This window comes from Natator depressus, chromosome 7 (assembly GCF_965152275.1).
Source record: "Natator depressus isolate rNatDep1 chromosome 7, rNatDep2.hap1, whole genome shotgun sequence".
Taxonomy (NCBI): Eukaryota; Metazoa; Chordata; order Testudines; family Cheloniidae; genus Natator; species Natator depressus.
Genome location: NC_134240.1, coordinates 104696748 through 104719914, shown reverse-complemented (window position 1 = coordinate 104719914; position 23167 = coordinate 104696748). Strand labels below are relative to the sequence as shown.

The following is a 23167-nucleotide window of genomic DNA, read 5'->3' as shown; positions in this document are numbered from 1 at the left end:
ACAATTCAATTAAAGTGGAAGTGGGCTATTGTTAACAGTAGAATACCAAGGGAGGAAAAATCACTTTTGTAGTGGTAATGAGGACAATGTAAACAGGGTGGCCTATTTCAAACAATTGACAAGAAGGTGTGAGTAACAGTAGGGGGAAATTAGTTTTTATAGTGACCCATCCACTCCCAGTCTTCGTTCAGGCCTAATTAATGGTGTTCAATTTGCAAAATAATTCCAGTTCTGCAGTTTCTCGTTGGAGTCTGTTTTTGAAGTTTTTTTGTTGAAGAATTGCCACTTTTAAGTCTGTTATTGAGTGTCTAGGGAGTTTGAAGTGTTCTCCGACTGGTTTTTGAATGTTATAATTCTTGACGTCTGATTTGTGTCCATTTATTCTTTTGCGTAGAGGCTGTACAGTTTGGCCAGTGTACATGGCAGAGGGGCATTGCTGGCTCATGATGGCATATATCACACTGGTAGATGTGCAGGTGAACAAGCCCCTGATGGTGTGGCTGATGTGGTTAGGTCCTATGATGGTGTCCTTTGAATAGATATGCGGACAGAGTTGGCAACGGGGGTTTTTTACAGGGCTAGGTTTCCCCATGCTAATTTCCCCCTATTGTTACTCACACCTTCTTGTCAAGTGTTTGAAATGGGCACCCTGTTTACATTGGCCTTATTACCACTACAAAAGTGATTTTTCCTCCCTTGGTATTCTACTGTTGAAAATAACCCACTTCCACTTTTACTGAATTGTCTCGTTAGCACTGATCCACCACTTAGTAAGGCAACTCCCATCTTTTCATATACTGTGTATATATACCTGCCTACTGTTTTTTTCCACTCCATGCATCTGATGAAGTGGGTTTTAACTCACAAAAGCTTATGCCTAAATAAATTGTTAGTCTCTAAGATGCTACAAGTACTCCTCGTTTCTATTAGCAGAGTATTTTAATCCTTCTACTGGTTGTTTGTTTTCTGTTGTATCTTCTCCATGACGTTCTCCTAGCTGCATGGAATGTAAAATGTCAATAAAAAGATAAAGAGTGTAATATCTTTTATTGAACCATCTTAGAGTGTCCTTTTACATTTCCCATACCCGAAGAACAGCTCTTTGTAAGCTCATCTCTCTCACCAACAGAAGATGATCCAATAAAAGATATTACTTTGTCCACCTTTTCTCTGTAATATCTTGGAACCGACATGACTACAACGCTTCTGCATATAATAAAAAATATTGCAGGGAATGCCGCCCTCACTGTGGAATATACAAAGCATGAGGTTTTAAGAATATCTCTCTTTGTAAATTTGTTGTATAGCTAAAATGTTGAACAGAAGTAGTAGTAGTGCCTTTTTTGGTTAGAGAAAATATGAATTTATGATCAGGTAGGGAACTGCGTAACCAAGGGATATTTTTTGTTTTGTTTTCAGGACCATTCAGATGATCGCTCTTATTCGATTCAAACTGCAAATGGAACATACATCCTAAAACTAAAGAAAAATACGTAGGTTATACAGTATTCTAAGACGCATTTCAATTTTGGATTTTACTTAATAGAGACCACTATTTTTGTATTGAAGATTGTTTGGAATAAGCAGTCTAAAATGGTAGTATGTTATGAAAGTGAGGTGGTAATAAATAGTGTATAAAGGAGCTGGCTTGAAAACAGATAAAATAAAATGTGAAAATGTTATTGTAGTACATTTTTTTTAAAAATTCTGATGACATTTTCACTTAGCTCCACTGTATATAAGAAACAATGTGCCAAAAAGCATACTGTTAATAGAGATTACAGAAGAAAAAGTTCTCACTGAAAAATAAATCAGTGCAAAATTAGATTTCTGCTACCTATTTTTGTTAATTATTGTGGAGGAATTTGTATAATTTTGTTGTTATCGATCCCCAAAAGTTTATAGGCCATCCACTTTTCCAATAACTGAAAGAATGAATCAAGTTAAAAAAACAATACAGTTATGGATTTTTTTGGTAACAAAAATTTTAAAAGTAAATTATTCTCAAAATGATGCAGCTGATTTTTTTAAAAAAAATCCTATTTTACACACTATGTCCTTCTACCGTATTTAATAGTAAATTTATCATCGAAGTGCTACCCTCAAGATGTATTGCTGAATACGATACTTGATGTATATTTTGTCATAGACGCTTAAAACAGCAGCAATTTATTTTTGTTTTCAGAAATCTTGTTAGTGAAGATTTTGTACTATATACATACAGCAAAAATGGGAAATTGGAGGCTACCCATTCAAATATCAAGGTACTGCGCTTATTAAAGTTCAATTTTTGTGTCAGACTGTGTCTTTAGCACAGGGGAGCTAAGCTTTGTGACACCAAAGGCTGTCCACAAGGTTGCATATACATTTAAATACATTTTTAAACAAAAATACTTATACACAACCATTAATTCTGGTTGTGTTTATATCTTCCCTGATATAGGAGTGACAATTGCTTGAGTTCACAACAATGAATAAGGCACTCAAAGATCAACTAGAGAATAATAGAAGGTTGCGTTGGATCACGTTTTAGGCCTTCTTGAGCACTCCTGCTTTAACGTGTGGTATTTTTATGTCATTGTTACCAATGGGCATAACATATAAGGCTGCCATGCTATAATCTTAACTCTAAGTATGTTTAACCTGTTGCTATTTATGATGACATGGTGTCTGCAATAACTCCTGTTTTCAGAAATATGTGAATGTATAAGAAGGATGCTCTGGAAGCTTACATAAAGACTGAAATTAAGTTAGTTGATTATATAGCCATTGTGTAACATACATTTTTGGATCAAGATGCAAAGTTGCCCAGTTTTGAGGTCCTGATTCAGGAAAATGCTTAAGCACATGCCAATGTTTATTCCTGTTCGGGAAGGCATCTAAATATGTACTCAACTTTAATCATGAGACTTCAGTAGAACTTAATATGTGCTTAAACGTGCTTCCTGAACAATTCAGGCTTTAAAAGCAGGATTTACCTGCCAGAGAACAGGATGGACAAAATAGACCCATGTGGTTTGTCAGACATTGGGAATGGGTTAAATTGGGCATTTTCCCTTCCTTGTCAAGGAGGGGAAATTTTTTTTACCAATTATTTTACCAATTTTTTTTACCAATGAAGGGCCAAAATCTGCTGTGCTTACTCACAGTGAGTAGTGTTTTACTCCAAGAGTAATCCAATGGAAGAAAATTGAGACAACTTGTAGAGCTCTGAGTAAAGCTGGCAAAATCTGGCCCTAATAAATAAACTATTGTGCAAATGAGTAGTCTGGGTCTTTCACTTGAATGAAAAAAATACTGTTATGTAATTAATTATGTGGTTTCATTGTGTTTCAGACACACTGTTACTATGGTGGAGTTGTTGAAGGAGTTGCTGATTCTATGCTTGCTCTTAGTACATGTGATGGTCTAAGGTATTACTTTTTGCTTTTCACTTTTCAGTGTATCATTGACTGATATATCAAGAAAATATATTGTTGTTCAGAATCTCCATTTTTTATTACATAAGAACGAATGAATCCGGGAGTGGCCAAAGTTCAACCTATAGAATTTTGTAATGCTGCTTTTCAGGGACAAGGGTATGGATTTTCAAAATGCTGAGCATTAATGTAATTTCCTTCCCGTTGAATTCAGTGGTGAATGGTAGTAGAGTTCGGTTAACACTGAGTGCTTTTGAAAATTCCACCTAGATGTCCCAATATGCAATACTACATCTTGTGTTAAGCAGCCTGGTGGATGTAGATGGAGCACAGCATGTGATGTTGGAACATGTAACCCCCCATAGGGTTGTATCTCCCTATTGACTACAACCTGCTCCATCATGCAAACAAAAGATATACAAATTCCTAGTGCAGCCCTCACCAGGGCAAAGTTTGAGTAACCTGAAGTTAATCTGTTACTAAAGATAAAATTTTCACAAAACAAAAGCATAGTTTACTTAGATTGTAAATTTTTTGGGGGGTGGGGACTGTTTTTCATTATATAGGGCATGGGGCCAAGCACAGAGATGCCCTGGTTGGAGTCCTGTGCGCTACCACAATGTAAACAATAAATTAAATAACTGCTCTGCATCACTATCTAATGTTTCCGTATAGCATAAGAGTGTAGCACACTATAATCATTCTACAAATAATAGCAGTGATGTTGATAAGTTTGCATTTAGAAGCAGGCTTCCAAAACCCACACAGTAACTCTGTTACATTAAATTACAATAATGTTTTTGTTAGACAGACAGGTCAGCTTGGGGAATAAAAGGTGGTGAATTGACAAAATGAGACACCACTTGCCGTATGTGTGCAGATATTCAAAGTATGGTCATGAGTGTTCCCTGGGTTCCACAACTTCCTTGAGCTTAGCTCCCTGTTGGTGTGGCTTGAATATGCCTATAGGCTCTTGGGCTTGGCTTCTTTTGTGGTGGGAAATAAGTGATGGAACTCACACAACATCACAGCAGAGCTAGAGTAGTTCAGCTCCGTAGGGGTGGGGAGGGAAGAGGTTGGGCATGATGCATTGTGCACTGAGTATGTGCTGCACAAAACCCTTACTCTGTGCATGACCCCAGCATGGCAACTTTCAGGAATTAGGGCAAAGGTGGGTAGAAGAGGAATGAAGGACTTTCTAGCAGAGATCCAGAATAGTTTCTTTAGAGCAACTCCATAGCCATCCTGCAACTTTATTAATCGAATAATTCTCAGCCATTCCTGACACTTAATTTTAGGGGCAACTTCCCCTTTGCCTGTTATGAAAGTTGTTTATATTAAAAAAATAAGGTAACAGTGTAAATTTCTTAGTAGTGAAATATTCAGCTGTAGTTTATTCATCTAAGTTGTACCTTTACAAGTGCCGGGAAATTCTACTTGATAATTTCTCATACCTTTATTATTGTAGGGGAATCCTTTACATTGGTGACAAACAGTATGGTATGGAGCCAGTTGACACATCAGCTACATTTGAGCACCTATTTTATCCATTAGAACATGTTCAACAAGATCCTTTTCTGTGTGGTGTGCTGAATGATAACCTTCACCAAGAGAAGAGTGTGAAAAATTCTCTCAGATATACAAATGTTTCACACAGTTCTTTCAGCAGGGAAAAGCTTTTTAGGGTAAATATATTTATGTTTTTCTCTTGAGAAATGTTTAGATCCTTGGATCCAATACAACTCTTTTGGGGCTGCTTCAGAGACCAGAAGAGGCTATAAAACCATCTTAAGTGACTTCCTGGGGTTTACCCTGGTGTAGGAGCATTCCAGGTTGTGTATCTAGCTAGCTCTTTGTTTACCCCGTTTCAGGGCCCTGAGCATGGCTGGAACACTGCTGGGCTTCGGAAATCCTCACATAGCGGAATGGCAACATGGAGACTGTTGCAGTCAAGTGCAACTTAAAGCAGCCCAGAAGCTGTTCTAAGCTGTATGAGAGGGCAAAGCAACAGGATTGGAGGGGTAGTGAATATAAAGATGCCATAAGTCCCCCACCTCTGAGAGCCTGTCTGCCACTGAAGTATTGAGCTGTAGATCTTTAAGCTGTCAATTAAGCTCAAAAAGCGAACAAACTTGAGGCCAAACCAAGATATCATGCCTTGTAAATATATGCAATAACATGGTAACAAATAGTAATACAAATCTTGACTTATTGGTAATTAAAATATTAACTTATTGCGTTTTCTAACTTGCAGAAAAAACGAGCTGTGCTGCCACAGAGACGCTACGTGGAACTATTTATGGTTGTGGATAACAACAGGGTAATGTGTTTCTCTAGTATTAAACACATTTTATCAAATTATTTATTTTTTCTCTGACATCCTAATATTGAATTTTACAGTATTTGCAGAAGAATTCTGATCCTGTAGCTGTGCAAAAGGAAACAATTGAGCTGATTAATTATGTTGATGTGGTAGGTCATTTTAGTCATATGGATATTCAGTAGTCTCTTTTTTATCTTATTTCACACAAATAGCAATGTACAACTAGTGTATTTTGTGTTTGTATTCTAACTGAAAAATATAATTAATATACAGACATATAATTAATATCTAGACAAGACTGTTAGAAGTACACCACAGAACTCTCAGCCCAGGGGAGAGAGGATAAGGTGGTTTTGAGCCACCTTGGCACACACTCAACCTTAGGCTGCTCCAGGGGCATAACTTGGACAGCCCTCCCAGTGCCGCCTGATGGGCTGCAGGGATACCTGGAATCTCTGGCAACTCTGACAGATCTCTCCCCACCTCTCACAAACCTCCTGTGCCAGGATGTATGCCGGCAGCCTTAGGGAAATTTTTCCTCAGCTGGATATAAGGCTTTTATAGCCACATTATGCTGCTCTGGACCTTTCCCCTGGCATAAAGGGGACAAAACAGAGGTGAGGATCACACCCATAATGCAGCAAATTTTCAAAATCTACCTCTAAAATTGTACTCTGCATTTTTGCATGAGTTTTTAATGTGCAGTTTTACACATCCAAGCTTTGTACGCACAAAAGCATAAGCCCAAGAATGTGTTTGCAAAAGTATACATATAATTTCAGACATCGAGTTGAGGTACCTTTGAAAATTTAGCAAAATAACATAGCGTTTCTGAATACGTATGAATCATTGTGGCTAGACTCATGCAATAACTGATGAAAAACAAGGCTAAAAACATGGATAAGAGCACAGAAGACTGCTGCTAGTGGTTTTTTTTAAACTTTACCTCAAAATATTTGTACACTATTTCTGAAAGATTGAACATTCCTGTTTGTGTTCGTAAGAAAAAAAATCAAATATTTCATCAGCATTAGGGGGCTAATCCTCCCCTCCAACATGGTACATGGAGTGCTACATGAGGTACATACTGCTTCTCTGTTCTACACAGGAATAATCAATGTAGGCAAGAAGTTTTAATATCTAACTAAAGGCTTGATCCAGCTCCCACTGAAGTCAGTGGGGATCTTTCCATTGCATATAGTCCATCCTCTACTGGCCAAAAAGTTTACCCTCAAAATCCCCAGTTGCTGTCAAAAGATCTAGCCTCTTTGCTGCCTGTGGAGTTTCCCATTCCACAGCCGTAAGCAATTTCCATAAGTCCCTGACAATCCACTAGAGAGATGAAATCGTTCCTAGGCTCTCCTCAAGATAACCATCCAAGATAATGAATGAAACAGTTCCCTTCCCCCAAGTGTTGGCCCTCTGATTCCTTACTCATAGGGCTCTTGCATCTGAAGGATATGGCTAGGAATCCTAATAAATATAGGAGACCTTCAGTCTTGTAATCTTTATTCAGTAACATCCCACCCCCCATAAATGATAGTGTAGGTTTCGACTGAATAAAGAACAGGAGGATCTGGCCCAGTTTGTACTGTGAACTAATTATTTAAATGAACTAAACTTTCCTACACTTACATTGTTCCAGTCAACATAATATTGAACTGGTAATAATGATGTGATTTTTTCAGAATTCAGTTGAATTTGGTTCACATATATGTAAAGTAATCACCATTGTGTATTTTCAGATGTATGATGCATTGAACATCCAGATTGTTTTGATTGGGCTAGAAATCTGGTCAGATAAAAATCACATAAATGTAATGGATGGTTCAGCTGGAGATGTACTAAATAGATTTGTTTCTTGGAGAGAAAAAAATCTTCTTAAGCGTTCAAGAAATGATGTTAGCCACCTCATAATGTAAGTTTTGGTTCATTAGAAAAACTTGCCTCATACTATAAATCAGAATTGTAATATTGCTTATGTTTGCAAATGAGAATAAATAATAGAAACTGGACTACTGCTAATTTAAAGCTTTGTCTTTAATTGTAGCCCACCAAGAAATTATTTGTGTAATTAAATCTTTATTCTTAATCTGATTCTTCACTCAAAAACAATAACACAGCATATGTATATTTTTCAAGAGTTATGTCATATGGTTGGTGTAGGCACACTGATCAGAGAGTCATATCCTGATCCTTTGGGAAAGTGGGAAATTTCCCACTGACATCCGTGAGACCAAGATTTGACTCATCATAATATTTGGGTCAGACCCATCAATATTTTTTCACTAGAAAGCAATGAACTTTCAGCCCCATTCTCAAAACAGTGCACATGTTCTGCCATTGTGTTGCAGAGGGAGAAGTGCCTATAGTGGGGCAGTTGGAATGGCTTTTGTAAGTACAGTCTGTTCTCAAGTCCATGGAGGGTCCATCAGCACTGTAAGTACAGTACTTCATCTCAATGATTAATGTACAGATCTAGTCAATAAAAAAATCTACACACCTCCCTGACCTATTCCGCCAAGTCATCAAAGGCTAAGAGGTTTGGTGTGGGTTGTTCTGTTAGGTTTCCTATGGAAAAACAAAAAGTTTTTGAGGATGATGATATAATTCCTTTTGCCACATCCCTCTCCTTCATGCACCAGTCCACCTCATTCGGATAAGTCTCAAGCTATATTTTGGCCATATTTTTAAATTTATTTAGCTCAAAGTTGGCTAGAAAAGCATATCCCCATAACTGTAAGTCCATAAAGTCCATAGATTCTTAGGTGCACGAGAATTCCACTCAGTGCACTTTGGGGAGAGTGGGGTAAAATTCGCTTTAAGCTGCCTGTGCCTCCCCTTAATCCTATGAGAGGGCTAATATCACCTTACTTAGGATGTGGAGGTTTGTCCTTATAATATTAGTTACCACAGCAGCAGACACAGTATAAGGGCCAAATTCTGCCTACCGTACTTATATTTAATAGTACTTTAATCTGTGAGGAACCCCATTGAAATCAGTGGAACTACTGATGGAGTAAAAGCATGAGGAAGAATGGCAAAATCTGATCCTAAACCGATATATAGATAAAGAATTACACTGAGTTGCTATTAGTGCTCTCTCCTTATGATATCATCACACATTTAGAGAGACATAGCTTAAATAAATCAGTCGGTAGGATCATTGCCTTGTTTTCTCATGATTTCTTTATTTTCATGTTTTATTTTCATATTCATTTCAACAATTGCTTCTCTTTACTAGCTTAAAGGTAACAATGTGCAACGTCATGCCACAGTAGTTGCACATGAGCTGGGGCATAATCTTGGTATGAAACATGATGATGGAAGGTGCTCCACATCCTACATTATGTACAGTACGGATAAGTAAGAGCTCCAAATATTATTACCTTATTTTTAGTATTACATATTTGTATTAGATTTATTCAGCCGTGTAAAATTCCTATTAAACTCAGAGAACCTTAGTAAATGGGCTTTGTATGGAGAACTTAAGCCTAGAGGGTTAAAAAGTTAATGGGACTTAGTTGATTGAGGTTAGTGTGCTGTTTCCACCCAGCTCCTAACATAGTATTCACACACTGGATCTGGTCCAAACTTCCCTTTCCTAAGGCTTACATTTACAGTTATTTAAATAAAATGTACATCTCTACCTACATTGTATTATCAAGTTGGCAGTTCTGAGGGTTAGGTTTGGGGCTAATAGGACTCACCTGACCTGACATCAGAGTGACTCAGCAAAAATAAATGCATGTTTATGAGGGTTCAATCTGTGACATCATAGTATCTCTGCAGAAAACCTCTATGTAGGATCAAGGAACCTATCACTGTTATAGTAGACATTATTTATATATAGTTCCACAGTTAAACTTTGAATGCAGAGTTTCAGCCTGGAATAAATGTTGTGGCCCAACAATAAACCCTCAAAAACCCCCACCAGAATTAGAAATTAAAGATGGAAATAATAGACTTTACGTGGACAAGAACTTCCTCTAAACTAAACATCATTTATATTTAGGACTCTCATGCGATTAAAAAAATTAATCGCATTTAATTGCGCAGTTACAAAAATTAATCACGATTAAATCATGCAATTAATCACACTGTTAAACAATAATAGAATAGCATTTATTTAAATATTTTTGGATGTTTTCTACATTTTCAAATATATTGATTTCAGTTACAACACAGAATACAAAGTATACAGTGCTCACTTTATATTTATTTTTTATTACAAATATTTGCACTGTAAAAAAACAAAATAAATAGTATGTTTCAATTCACCTAATACAAGTACTGTAGTGCAATCTCTTTATCATGAAAGTTGAACTTACAAATGTAGAATTATGTACAAAAAAACCCTGCATTCAAAAATAAAACAATGTAAAACTTTAGAGCCTACAAGTCCTATCAGTCCTACTTCTTGTTCAACCAATCGCTCAGACAAACAAGTTTGTTTACATTCGCAGAAGATAATGCTGCCTGTTTCTTGTTTATAATGTCACCTGAAAATGAGAACAGGCGTTTGCATGGCACTGTTGTAGCCCGCGTCGCAAGATATTTACATGCCAGATGCACTAAACATTCATATGTCCCTTGCTGCTTCAACCACGATTCTAGAGGACAGGCATCCATGTTGATGATGGGTTCTGCTCGATAACTATCTAAAGCACTGCAGACTAACGCATGTTCATTTTCATCATCTGCCACCAGCAGAAGGTTGATTTTCTTTTATGGTGGTTTGGGTTCTGTAGTTTCCGTATCAGAGTTTTGCTCTTTTAAGACTTCTGAAAGCATGCTCCACACCTCATCCCTCTCAGATTTTGGAACGCACTTCAGATTCTTGAATCTTGGGTCGAGTGCTGTAGCTATCTTTAGATATCTCACATTGGTACCTTCTTTGCATTTTGTCAAATTTGCAGTGAAAGTGTTCTTAAAATGAACGATGTGCTGGGTCATCATCCAAGACTGCTATAATATGGAATATATGGCAGAATGCAGGTAAAACAGAGCATGAGGCATAAAATTCTCCCCCCAAGGAGTTCAGTCACAAATGTAATTAACACATTTTTTTTAAACGAGTGTCATCAGCATGGAAGCATGTCCTCTGGAACGATGGCCGAAGCATGTCCTCTGGAACGATGGCCAAAGCATGAAGAGGCATATGAATCTTTGGCACATATGGCATGTAAATATCTTGCGACACCAGCTGCAACAGTGCCATGTGAATGCCTGTTCTCACTTTCAAGTGACATTGTAATTAAGAAGTGGGCAGCATTATGTCCCTTAAATGTAAACAAACTTGTTTCTCTTAGCCATTGGCTGAACAAGAAATAGGACTGAGTAGACTTGTAGGCTCCAAAGTTTTACATTCTTTTGTTTTTGAGTGCAGTTATGTAACAAAAAAAATCTACATTTGTAAGTTGCACTTTCATGGTCAAGGGATTGCAGTACAGTACTTGTATGAGGTAAATTGAAAAATACTTTCCTTTCTTTACAAATATTTTCACTGTAAAAATGGTAATCAAAAATAATATAAAGTGAGCAATGTACACTTCGTATTCTATGTTATAATTGAAATGGATATATTTGAAAATGTAGAAAACCTCCAAAAATATTTAATAAATTTCAACTGGTATTCTATTGTTTAACCGTGCGATTAATCACGATTAATTATTTTGAGTTACTTTTGTGAGTTAACTATGATTAATCGACAGCCCTATTTATAGTCTAATTTCGGTTATCCATCCTCAAAAATATCGGGTTTAAACAAATAAGACTTCAAACTATAGTATGGCTAGTAGATGTCACTATAGTTTGTAAATTCAAGACTTTGGTTAAATTTTTTAGGTAAGTAATAATTTTTACTGTAGCACAGTTGCCTTCTCTCATAAGGGGTGTTGTGCAAAATCCACAAAAATTATTCAAGAGCTGGAAAAAATGTCTTAAAGTGAGAGACTTAAAGAACTCATTTGTTTAGCTTATCAAAAAGAAGATCACAATCCTTAATCTAGCAAAGAGAGGCATAATGGGAACCAGTAGTTGAAAGTTAAAGCTTAAACATTCAGGTTAGAAATAAGGCAAAGAAAATTAACAGTGAGGATGATTAACCACTGAAACAAACTACAAAGGGAAGTGGTGGATTCTCCATCCTTGATGGCTTCAAATTAAGACTGTATGCCTTTCTGGAAGACATGCTGTAGTCCAGGGGTGGACAAACTACAGCCTGCGGGCCACATCTGGCCCATCAGCCAATTTGATCCGGCCCTTGAGCTTCCGCTGGGGAGCAGGGTCTGGGGCTTACCCCACTGCCATGCTCCATCTGAGGAGTGGGGTCCGGGGCCGCTCTGCGCAGCTCCCAGAAGCAGTGTCATGTCCTCCCTCTAGCTCCTACATTTAGGGGTAGCCAGGGGGCTCCGCGCGCTGCCCCTGCCCCACTCCTACTCCCTTTGGCCAGGAACTGTGGCCAATGAGAGCTGCAGGGGCGGCGCCTGCGGATGGGGTGTCACACACAGCCGCCTGGCCGTGCCTCTGCATAGGAGCCGTAGGAGGGACATGCCATTGCCTCCGGGAGCTGCCTGGGGTAAGTGCCGCCCAGAGCCTGCACCCCTGAGCCCCTACCATGCCCCGAGCCCCTACCATGCCCCAACCCCCTGCCCAAGCACTGATTCCCCTCCTGCCCTCTGAACCCCTCAATCCCAGCCCGGAGCACCTTTTTGCACCCCAAATCCCTCATCCCCAGCCCCAGACCAGAGCCTGCATCCCCAGCTGGAGCCCCCAACCCCCCCGCACTCCAAAGCCCCCTCCCACACCCTGAACTCATTTCTGGCCCCACCTCAATGTCTGCACCCCCAGCCAGAGCCCTCACTCCCTCCTGCACCCCAACCCCAATTTCATGAGCGTTCATGGCCCACCATACCATTTCCATACCTCGGGCCTAAAGGTTTGCCCACCCCTGCGGTAGTCAAACACTTTGGGTTAAATACAGGGGTAACTGGGTGAAATTCAATGGCCTGTGTTATACAGGAGGTCATATTACATGATGTAATAGTCCCTTCTGGTCTTAAAATCCATGAATATATGAAAGACTAAAATTCTGGCAGTATCTTTTAACTCCTAGAAATATCTTTCCTTAATTGCAATATGTAGATCTAAAAAATGAGTGATCCCAATGATCTACTATTACACAAGCAATGTATAGAACCTTGTTATTAAATGGCTTGAAATAAATAGATCTTTACTCGAAAAATGTGTATGCCAAACAAATGCAATATTATGCTTTCTAGTGCATCCAAGAATTTCAGCACTTGTAGTGCCAATGATTTTGAGAAACTCATTTTGAATGGTGGAGGAAACTGTCTTAAAAATGCTCCAAAACCAAGTGATATTTTCACAGAACCTTTCTGTGGCAATAACATGGTGGATAAGAATGAAGAATGCGATTGTGGCAAACCCCAGGTACAGTACTTCAGTTCATTTGGGCACCCAGGCTTCAGTCTCAACCTGTTTTGTACAAAGACGTTCCTTGGGGGATGGGGTGGAGTGGGGGCAGGGCCCAAGGCGGAGCAGGGGTCGAGCACCCCCAGGGAAATGAGGAGGCCGGCGCCTGTGATTGGTACTACTTAGAATATATGCTAGCAAATACCAGTGGTGAGGAAAAACCCATGTTCAGTTGAAGGTTTTTTCTGGCACCAAAAAAAACCCCCTAAAAACAAATAATTTCTATATTGTACTCTTAACTTGGAAAATAAATTATATTGAGTGCTACAAACTGTTAATAGAAACCTATGGAGTTCTGCTTCTCTAGGACCCTGTTCTATTTAGAAAAGCAGTTGTTGCTTTACCTGTTGTTGCTCTTATCCCTATGCAAATAGCCAATCAAAAAGAAAGTTTCTCTCTAGTTTCTGATAGATAGCCAAACTGCATGTTGCCTTCCAATAGGACAGAGAACTTTAAACTTCAAACACTGAAAGAGACTCAGTACATTTGGCTTCTGGTCAGAACTTAGTCCGACTGTGTACTTCAGAAACCCCTGACTATAGAGAAAAGTAAAAACACTGTGTGCCTAATTCATGCCTTTGCTATAGGAGTGTACTAATCCTTGCTGTGATGCTGTAACCTGCAAATTTAAGTCTGGATCACAGTGTGCTGAAGGGTTGTGCTGTGAAAATTGCAAGGTAGGCTGGAGGAACCCTTTTTTGTTAATTTATGTTCTTAACTTAAACAATTGGTACTAATTAGTAGTGAATATTTTTTTTTAATTTTTAGAAATGGGTCTATCACAGTGTCTTTAGACACCTGTACATACATTATCAAAACCCGTATTCAGGAATGTAGATAAAAGTAGGGACAGTGGGTGAACAGAGAATCTTGGTCTGAGGATTCATGGCTTTATGTGTGATCTTCAGCTTACAAATGAAGTGTTGTCTCTGGCCTGACTTCTGCTATTAGGCAGAAGTAATTAGATGTCATGTAGCAGTGCTCTCGTTACTGCAGGATCAAGTTTCCATGCATCCCCTGTCTACTCATCACTTTTTATCTGGTGTTTATAAATGCCACACTCTGAACCAGTGCTGTGCAGGATCAAGCTCATCAACTGTATCAACATGCCACAAAAAACTCACAGGAGTGGCATACGTGCTCTGTATATTGATATGAAGAACTATGTTCATCTTCCTCAAATTTACAAGCATATTTTCTTTCCGAACCTACCACATAATCATTGTATACCATGTGTGTTAGAATTTCTCCTGTTGCAAAATAAATCAGAGTAACTTTCTCTTCCATTTATAGTTTAAAGTGGCAGGAGTGGAATGTAGACCAAAAATGAATTTCTGTGATCTACCTGAATACTGCAATGGGACATACCCATACTGCCCAGATGATGTATATATCATGAATGGCTACCCATGTAACAACATGAAAGAATATTGCTATAGTGGGGTTTGCCAGAATCTTGATTCACAGTGTGAATCTATCTACGGACAAGGTATTTTTAAACTGTTTGTCTGTGTAACAGAATTCATATTAATAGGAAAAATTCACTCATATGCTCTGTCTTGGACTTAGGATTTAAATAGCCATTGTGGATTATTTGTTTTTATTGAATATATTAGTTGTTAAAAATTTGATATTGTTCTTTTAGGGGCAAGAAAAGCACCCGATATTTGTTTTGAAGTAGCCAACTTGAAGGGAGATAGATTTGGAAACTGTGGAATGTCAAGTGGAACGTACAATAAATGTCCCATTGAGTAAGTGACTAGCAGGTATAAATTGAATCTAATCTTTCCTCCTGTCATTTATTCATATAAACAGTACCATAATGTAGAGTATATATTTATACAGATAATGCTTACATGCTCCAGTACTTTGGCCTACCTGAGTTATCAAATTTACCTGCATTCATCTTCATTTTTTATTAGTCTGTTTTAAATTGATGAAAATAATTTCTTAAAACCAATTTAAACAATATGTATAAAACTCAACTTTACTTAAATGTTCTTTTGAAGGAACTGAACCAGATTCTCACCTCTGAACCAGCCCTTTTGTGCTGCTTAGGCCGTGGAAAGGAGCTATAATCTGTCAGTACTTGGCCAGCTGACAGGTCCCTTGATGGATAGGAACTCTCAAATGGCAGAAAGCTGACCCACCTAGTTCCTGCATCAACCACGCTCTCAGCACAGCACAGAGGGAGGGAGGGGATGTATCAGGCTGTGCTTCACTAATTCTCAGATGGCATATAGTCCCTAGATCAGCCTATGGTCCCCTAACTTAGATGGAAGATGGGGCAGATCAGGCCACAGAATCAGGTAGCCATAAACAGCCGATCTTGGCACAGGAGAGAGTCTGGCCAATCATCACATGTATTTTTAAAATAGAGGACCTACATCAGATCTTTCCTTGTAAAAAATAAAAAACCACATAGGAGGGCCAAAGTTATGCACTACACTGCATTATATAATTTTATAACCCTGGGTGTGACCCTGCTCTGAAGACAAACATATTAATCTCCCGAAGGGCTTTTCTGTGGTTCTCATCACTATAGAACTGAGCATATGGAATTGTAATTTGTTTTTCAAGGCTTATAACTTGGCCAAATTTGGGCAGATTTTCACAGGGAAGGCAAAAGGCACAACCCTGTCAGAAAGGCCACTCCCCTGCCAAATTTCAAGTTCCTGCTACAAAGCATGGAGCTGCTAAAACTGTTCAAATGAAAGCTTGCAGAAATTTTTTAACGCGGACAAAACAATATATTTTCCCCTAGCCTCATTCTTGGAAATGGCTTAATCCTTTTGTAAGAATTTTTCCAAAAATGTCAACCTGAGGCAACACCCAGCATGCAAAATTTCAGCCCAAATGGTTAAAGTCTGGCAAAGTTATAAGCACCTGAAAACAGGCTCTTATGATGAGAAGTGTCGGACAACCTTAATAGGCCGTGCTACCGGCCTTGCCTATAGCAGGGGCATGTGTGTTTATATACCCATAGACAAACACATATATTATGGTGATATCCATCTGATAAATTGCAGAGCCATATGCTAAAATACATTTATCAGGCACCATTAATCCTCTTTATCAACAGGACTCTCTCCACTAATGCATCTCCATAGGGATTACTTCTCGTATCCCAGGCTTTTGAGCAGCTTCTGTCAGATGCCATTTCTTTTTAAATAACCTGCAAGAGAAATGTTTCCTCTTTTCCCTCAAATGTGGAAATACCTTGTATACACACACGCACACAAAATTACATTGTGCCAAAGGCTCAGAATAGGCAGTCTTCAATATATATAAAATATGATACACACACACACATACACAGAAAAAGAGAAGGGAAAACTTTCTTAGAATATGAGATTTCCAGCAAGAGAAAATTATTGGCTCATAGTGTAAATTGTGTGAATTTATTAATAAATAATATTTTTGTATTGAGTCTGTTTTCTCCCTGTTACCTTCTATTTGTATTTTATTCATTTATTACAGACATAGTCTATGTGGCAAACTTCAGTGTACATCTGTCAGTCTTGAAAATCTTCCTGCTTCTAGTGTTGTCAGCAATCAAGATGGTGTTTCATGTGTGACTTCTGACTTTGACCTAGGGTCAGATATCCCTGATCCTGCTCAAGTTCAAAAGGGAACTGCTTGTGGAAAAGGAAAGGTAAGGTAGATCACAGCAGTTATTGCAGAATGCATGACACTTACTGAAAAGTTCTCTTTTTAATACATCTTACTATAAGACCCTTAGCTTTCAAAAGCATTAAGCCACATTTTAATTTTCCTCATAACCACATTGGCTCATGACTCTCAAAATACTTGTCTCTTAAAGAGTGTCTGTGTGCACTATAACCTTTGATGTTCAGGAGGGAGAATCCCCTTAGACTTACAGGAATTGCCTTTTATTTGTCCCATGAAATTCCATTCAGATTTAACTGACATATGAATTGTTAAAAATTGCTGTTTCCCTTCTCTGCCTTGCACTCCGCAGGAAAATTTTGGCAGCATGACAAAATCAATAAAGAGGCAGGGCTCAGGCCACCACCGAAGCAGCAGCACCAGCAGCACACATTGCATTGGGAACATAGGGTTACAGTTAGAGCAGCTTTTTCCACTTCCTATTAGAGAGCCAGCTCACTTCCCCATCACCCCTAGACCCAGCAACCCATGTCCTCCCCAGTCAAACAGCTGTCTGCTATGGCCAGCATATGCTGTTGGTACAAGTTGTTACACTCTGCTGCAATGCTGAACATTCAAGATTCACTGTGCTGATGGGAGTTTGTTACCGTTGAACAATGTAGAATTTATTTGATCTTGTTCTAAAAAAAATGAAAATTACATACAAAATTATATACAAAATCTGCATTAAAAGAACATTGGTAAGATTGCCAAGTCAAACACTCAAAAGTTAGGAGACTCCAGATCTATGGTTCTCCACACGACCTTAATTCAGTCCCCTTGTGCATATATGCATTATGATAGAAGCTTTAATGATGTGATCATATACTATTTTTTCACAGCACCGTGGCCTCAGTCAGTGCACTGGAGGGACACAAGGAGCAGAAATAGGGCTGTGTGAGCAACTGTAAATCTGGCATTTCCTAATTTTTGAGTGCTTAACTTTGCAGCTGAAGTAATGTTCTTCATAGATTTTTTGTGTTTTATATGTATGTGTGTGCATGGGTGTGTCTATATATTGGTATAATAAATCATACTTAATGTTCATTTATATATACATACACACAGAGAAGTAGTATTTATTAGCTCTGTACCATAAAGCCTGCTGTTTGGTTTAACAAAGCTTTAAAATAAATAGTGATTCATATTCTGATTTCATTTCCATCAAAGTATGTCCTAGTGCATGAAAATGTGTGATAAATTAAACCGGAGTTCTAAAGAATCAAGTGTTTTTAGACAGCCTTGTTTCTCACCACTTACATTTTGCAGTATTACTGTTTTTATATATATTATTTTATGTGCATAAAAATATTAGGGTAGTTGAAGTGCTCTTTTAAAATAGATATTTAATATTTTTCAGGCCTGTGTAGACTTTAAATGTGTTAATGCAAGTGAGCTTGGTTACAACTGCGATGTAATGCAGAAGTGTAATAATCGTGCTGTAAGTATATTGCTTTTGTTACATTAGGCTTCTAGAGATTATTGATAGGTGCAATAGATCTAAATAAATAAAATAAATAATGAAACATATGCTTAGTTTTTTCTAATCTGTACTAAAAGTCAAATTCATTATTTGTATCTATAGTTCCTGTTACCAATGCACTGTAAACATTCATCACTAATGTGGATAGCACTTTTAATATGAAATAGGCAAAGTAGATCCAATTACATTACTAGATTAGCTGTCCAATTTTGAAAGCAATGTAATTCTCTGCAGAGAAAATATAATGAATTATGTAATATTCCTGTGTGAAAAATCAGAACAGGATCCAGATATAGTAAAACCCAGAAGCTCTCCTTTGAAACAATGTTCTATGCAAGACAAATGAGAAAAGGGGCTAATTGCTGTAGAGGCTTTGCTGTCACAGGAGCCAACAATATCACTCACAATGTATGGGAATGCCAATGGAGGAGAAAAAATGGTTGTGCCAAGATCCCTCCTTCAGCTATCCACCACTCTCTGTTTTCACACACAGTTCTTCATGTACAACTCTAAATATGATTTGTTCATTTGGCAGTTCTGATTTGTTCTAAATGAATGTACACGTTTAGGCTGCAATTCTACAAAGGGATCCATTAGCACAGCCCTTTGCAACCACATGGAGTCTCATTAACTTCAATTGGATTATCTGTGAGAGTCATTGTACTCTCAGGGGAGTAACCCTGAAGAGGTTCAGCTTCTTATACTACAACCAACCCTCACTCTGGGGTTGACCATAAATGTTGTAATGTTCCAAACTTTTCTAGGTACATGCTAGTACTACTTACATGCCACTAGCTCAGAAAGGTCTGAAGGCTGTAGCCTGAGGTGGCTTCCAAATAAAACACTTCATATGGCTGATAAAAAAAGGAGTCTTTAGAAAAGAGTACAGCTACCATAGACACAAGATGTTATTCAATTTTATAAATCTTTCATCTAAATAATCGATGGTGTTATGAGTGACAATTGTAAAGAAATTCATTTTGACTTGGAACCTAATGCCCCTTCAAGCATGGAATTTGGGCCCTGTTCCAAAACCAGTTGAAGTCAATGAGAGTTCTTTTATTGACTGCAGTGCACTTTGGGTCAGGCTCTTGGTTAACAATCCTGAATGGAACCCTTCTTTTTTCCCATCTCTCAGATGGAATATGGAGAATTAAATAATATAAATGCAAAAATGACATTTCAGTGCTACGAAACATTTATTTAATTGTGGTATCTTGTGTGGTCACAGGTGTGTAACAACAATGGGAATTGTCACTGCAATCCTGGATGGGCTCCTCCTTTCTGTGATAAATCAGGTTATGGTGGCAGTATTGACAGTGGTCCAACTCATATAGGTAGGATGCTGAAGCTCTTTCAGTTTGACTGTAATGTCTGATAAAATAAACTACTACTTACTTTCGTCTCCTTTTTATTTATATTATGGTAGCACATAGGAGCCCCAGCCATGGACCAGGACCCCAGAGGATGGACAAAATCCTCTGCTGGCTTAACACCACTGACTTAAAGGGAGTTATCTGCAGTGTACTTATAGCTGTGCCAGTGCCAGGATATTAGAGAGATAAGGTGGGATTTAGTCCTGCTCACAATCTGGCCCCAATATTTATATTGTGTAAGGTTGTACTACAAAACAAATCTGATATTTTTTTCTTAAAAAAATATTCTAATTGTTTAGAAATCATTATTTTTATAAAAACACAAAAATAAATATATTATTACAAAACAGATACAAGTCTGTTTACATCACAAAAGTTCAAGTTGATTACAGCTGTGGGCTAAACCCTGTGCTCCTTATTCACTTAAAGAATTGGTAGGATCATGCATGTGAATAAAGTGTTCAGGATTTGATCCACCCATCTAAGTAAATTTAGGAAATCCTGATAAGCTGAATGGGCCAAATCCTGCTTGCTTTTTATATATACCATAGAGCATGTTACACACTTTTTTATTTTTTATATAAAAATCTAATTGATCCATAACTTTATAAAAAACCTTTTATCTGTTACTGAATTCTTATTTTGAAAAGAAAAACAATCTACTTTTGATTTGTCAGTGTGCTGAAGAAAATATGTTGAATCACAGAAATACTGAAAATTGGGATGTGCAGGCAAATAATTTTTTTTAAAGGTGAAATAGTGTTTTTCCATTTCAGGGATCTTGAAAAAATAAACATTGTGGAAAAAGATAGAAAAGTTAGCACATTACTTTCATCTCTTAAAAAAAAAAAAAAAGAAAAGAAAAAAAAAAGCAAGCAACCTCTGATCTTGGGGCCAGATCCTGCTTGTCTGATTTATGCTATTAGTTACATTGACTTAATTGGAGCTACTAACGTGTGTATGCTGGTCAGAATTTTATCTATGATTACTTAAAGGTTTTAGCATTCTCAACAAGAAGGTTCATATAGCAGCAAAATGTTTGCATAATGAAGTTAAACAAGATGATTAGCTCATGCTGTTTGCATTGCTTTTTTCTAGATACATCACTTAGAGATGGCTTGCTTGTATTTTTCCTGCTTGTGCTTCCAGTGTTGATTGCAGTCGTAATAGCATTTATCAAGAGAGATGCAATAAAGAGAAGGTTTTGCCGGAAAAGTAGAAGACGATACAGGTGTCAAAAATTTATTTTCATCACAACCAATGTCATTCTTGTCACAATAGAGTATTTCATCACTTGATATATCATGTTCTAATGCTACTCAGAGCAGGTCTTAATGTCACCAAGTATTATAAAGCCAGACCCCTGTGATGACTTTGTCTGTACTAGGGCTCCCACCACTTCTACCACCAGTGGAATTGTCCTGGTGTTATCAACAGTAGGAAATAGTTGTCAAAATACCCATTCTAACCACAGCCTAAAGGGAGAATCTGCCTAAGTATTTATTGATTTTCTCTAGATTTGATGCTCATGATTGGACGATGCAAGATTCACAGGGTAATGAAATGTCATCTCCGTAAATTAAATTAGAAAGAGAGATCTGTAGCTTCTATGTTTTGTCATGTAAGGATGGTATCATGTCTTTCTTTAAGTGCAGCTAGTCACAAATGTACCTCACTATAGCTGTCTGTGTTATAAAATCTTTCAGCTGGGGAAACTCGATCCCCCATTGCTTCTTACTTCTTTAGAATATTAATAAACTAATTCTGGGTTTTGACAGATAAAAAGTACAGATACAGTCCATTTCTTTTCTGGAATAGGTTGGAAAAATTACTACATTTTGAAAAAAGTAAGTATAGGACTGGTGGTAGGATGCACTAAATTAGGTGCAGTGAAGAAGTAAAGGGAGATTATATCAACATTTGAAGGTCTAATTTGAGGGTCTGTTAAAGTTTGAAAAAGGGGGAGTGGATTCAGTGTTATTGTAAATAAGGTGACATTTCATCCTCTGGTCTTTAGGGGAACTTAAAAGTTAATACTGTATTCCATTGTGTTATTGATTAGATCATAGGCATTGCTTCAGATTTGCCATATTTACATCCTCTGAAACTGCTGTTTGGCTGGAGGCAGTTTTCTGTAAGGCTGGGTTACAGTGCAGTGGTTCAGAAAGCCAATGTTAGTTTCGGAAGATGATCTGTACAATGGAAAAAGCTAGAAATTTAAGCTCTGATCCTGTAATTGATAGTGTGTGAGTGGACTGTGCATGTGCAAGGCTCCATTTAAATCAGTGTGCAGGCAGACACATTATCAGGTGCAGTATTGGAACTTTCTTTTTTTTTAATTAATCCTTTTCTGTGAGAAACAAATTATGCAGAAAACCCTAAAACTGTGAAATATATATATATATATATATATGAAATCCACACTTGTAAATTCTGTATCTCCAAATAAAGATTAAAAAGAAAAGAAACACTGGGCCAGAAGTTGCCCTAAATTATGTTCATGTAGTTCTACACATTTGGCCTCCCGATGCATTTGTGTTTTTCTCAGGCAGCAAAGTTTGTGGCTATTTAGGAACCTTTTTGTTTTAATTAAACTGTTCAGTTCCTCTCCTCTACTCACTTCTCAAGTATTCTTTTCTAATATATATTGTATTCATTTATTGTCATATTTGTATTAAGTAGCACCTGGAGGCACCCGTGGTACTAAGCTTTATATAAACATACAGTAGGAGATAGTCCCTGCCCTGAAGATCTTACAGTCAAAATAGACAATTCAGGTAAAGGGTGGTAAGGGAAATAGAGACACAGAGAAGTAAATGACTTGTCCAAGGTCATACAGTGACAGAACCAGACAAAGAACCCTGATCTCCAAACCCCTGATCAGTGCCCTAGCTACTGGGCCATACTGTTCCTTAAATGTAATTAATCTAGATTTATATTAATTTTTCTGATTATGTGAATTTTATTCTAGGGATAACAATACACAGCAACCAAAGCAAAATAATGGACCTAACCAGAATAACGCTATAAATAATCGGGTAAGACAATGTATGATCGTACTCTCTCCTGTTGAATAAATTTCACTGATGACTAAGTTACAATACTTTAGAAATCATGGTGCATTTTTGGACTTCTGTGTGGTCTGACTTTGTGATATAATAGATTAGAGCCATACGAATATCACAGGGCATTTGAAGGGATTTACACCATTTTACTCAGGATTTAGGCTTATTTTATTATTGTTTGGGTTAGGATGAGAGACTCTACCACCCGCTGGCCTCAAGATCCTTCATTCAGCAAAGGGAAGCTGGGCAACACTCAGTAGTGCTCTTAGTACTGACCAGAGGTGCTTCCTTCCCACAGGAACTGAACATCAGTCTGCAGAGCTCTTTGCTAGCCC

General features: G+C 37.8%; 1 protein-coding gene across 1 annotated transcript in view; it reads left to right on the top strand.

Moving 5' to 3' along the window:
• LOC141991119 (disintegrin and metalloproteinase domain-containing protein 9-like) overlaps positions 1-23167 on the top strand; it is a 41391-nt gene that overhangs the window by 12156 nt on the left and 6068 nt on the right. The window contains exons 4-21 of the mRNA XM_074959208.1: positions 1420-1493; positions 2186-2264; positions 3337-3413; positions 4888-5104; positions 5674-5739; positions 5820-5891; positions 7488-7660; positions 8097-8181; positions 8987-9108; positions 13026-13197; positions 13827-13916; positions 14533-14728; positions 14885-14990; positions 16720-16894; positions 18269-18349; positions 19623-19728; positions 20866-20998; positions 22739-22805. Coding sequence (XP_074815309.1) covers positions 1420-1493; positions 2186-2264; positions 3337-3413; positions 4888-5104; positions 5674-5739; positions 5820-5891; positions 7488-7660; positions 8097-8181; positions 8987-9108; positions 13026-13197; positions 13827-13916; positions 14533-14728; positions 14885-14990; positions 16720-16894; positions 18269-18349; positions 19623-19728; positions 20866-20998; positions 22739-22805 — 2091 coding nt within the window. The remainder of the gene's footprint in view (positions 1-1419; positions 1494-2185; positions 2265-3336; positions 3414-4887; positions 5105-5673; positions 5740-5819; positions 5892-7487; positions 7661-8096; positions 8182-8986; positions 9109-13025; positions 13198-13826; positions 13917-14532; positions 14729-14884; positions 14991-16719; positions 16895-18268; positions 18350-19622; positions 19729-20865; positions 20999-22738; positions 22806-23167) is intronic.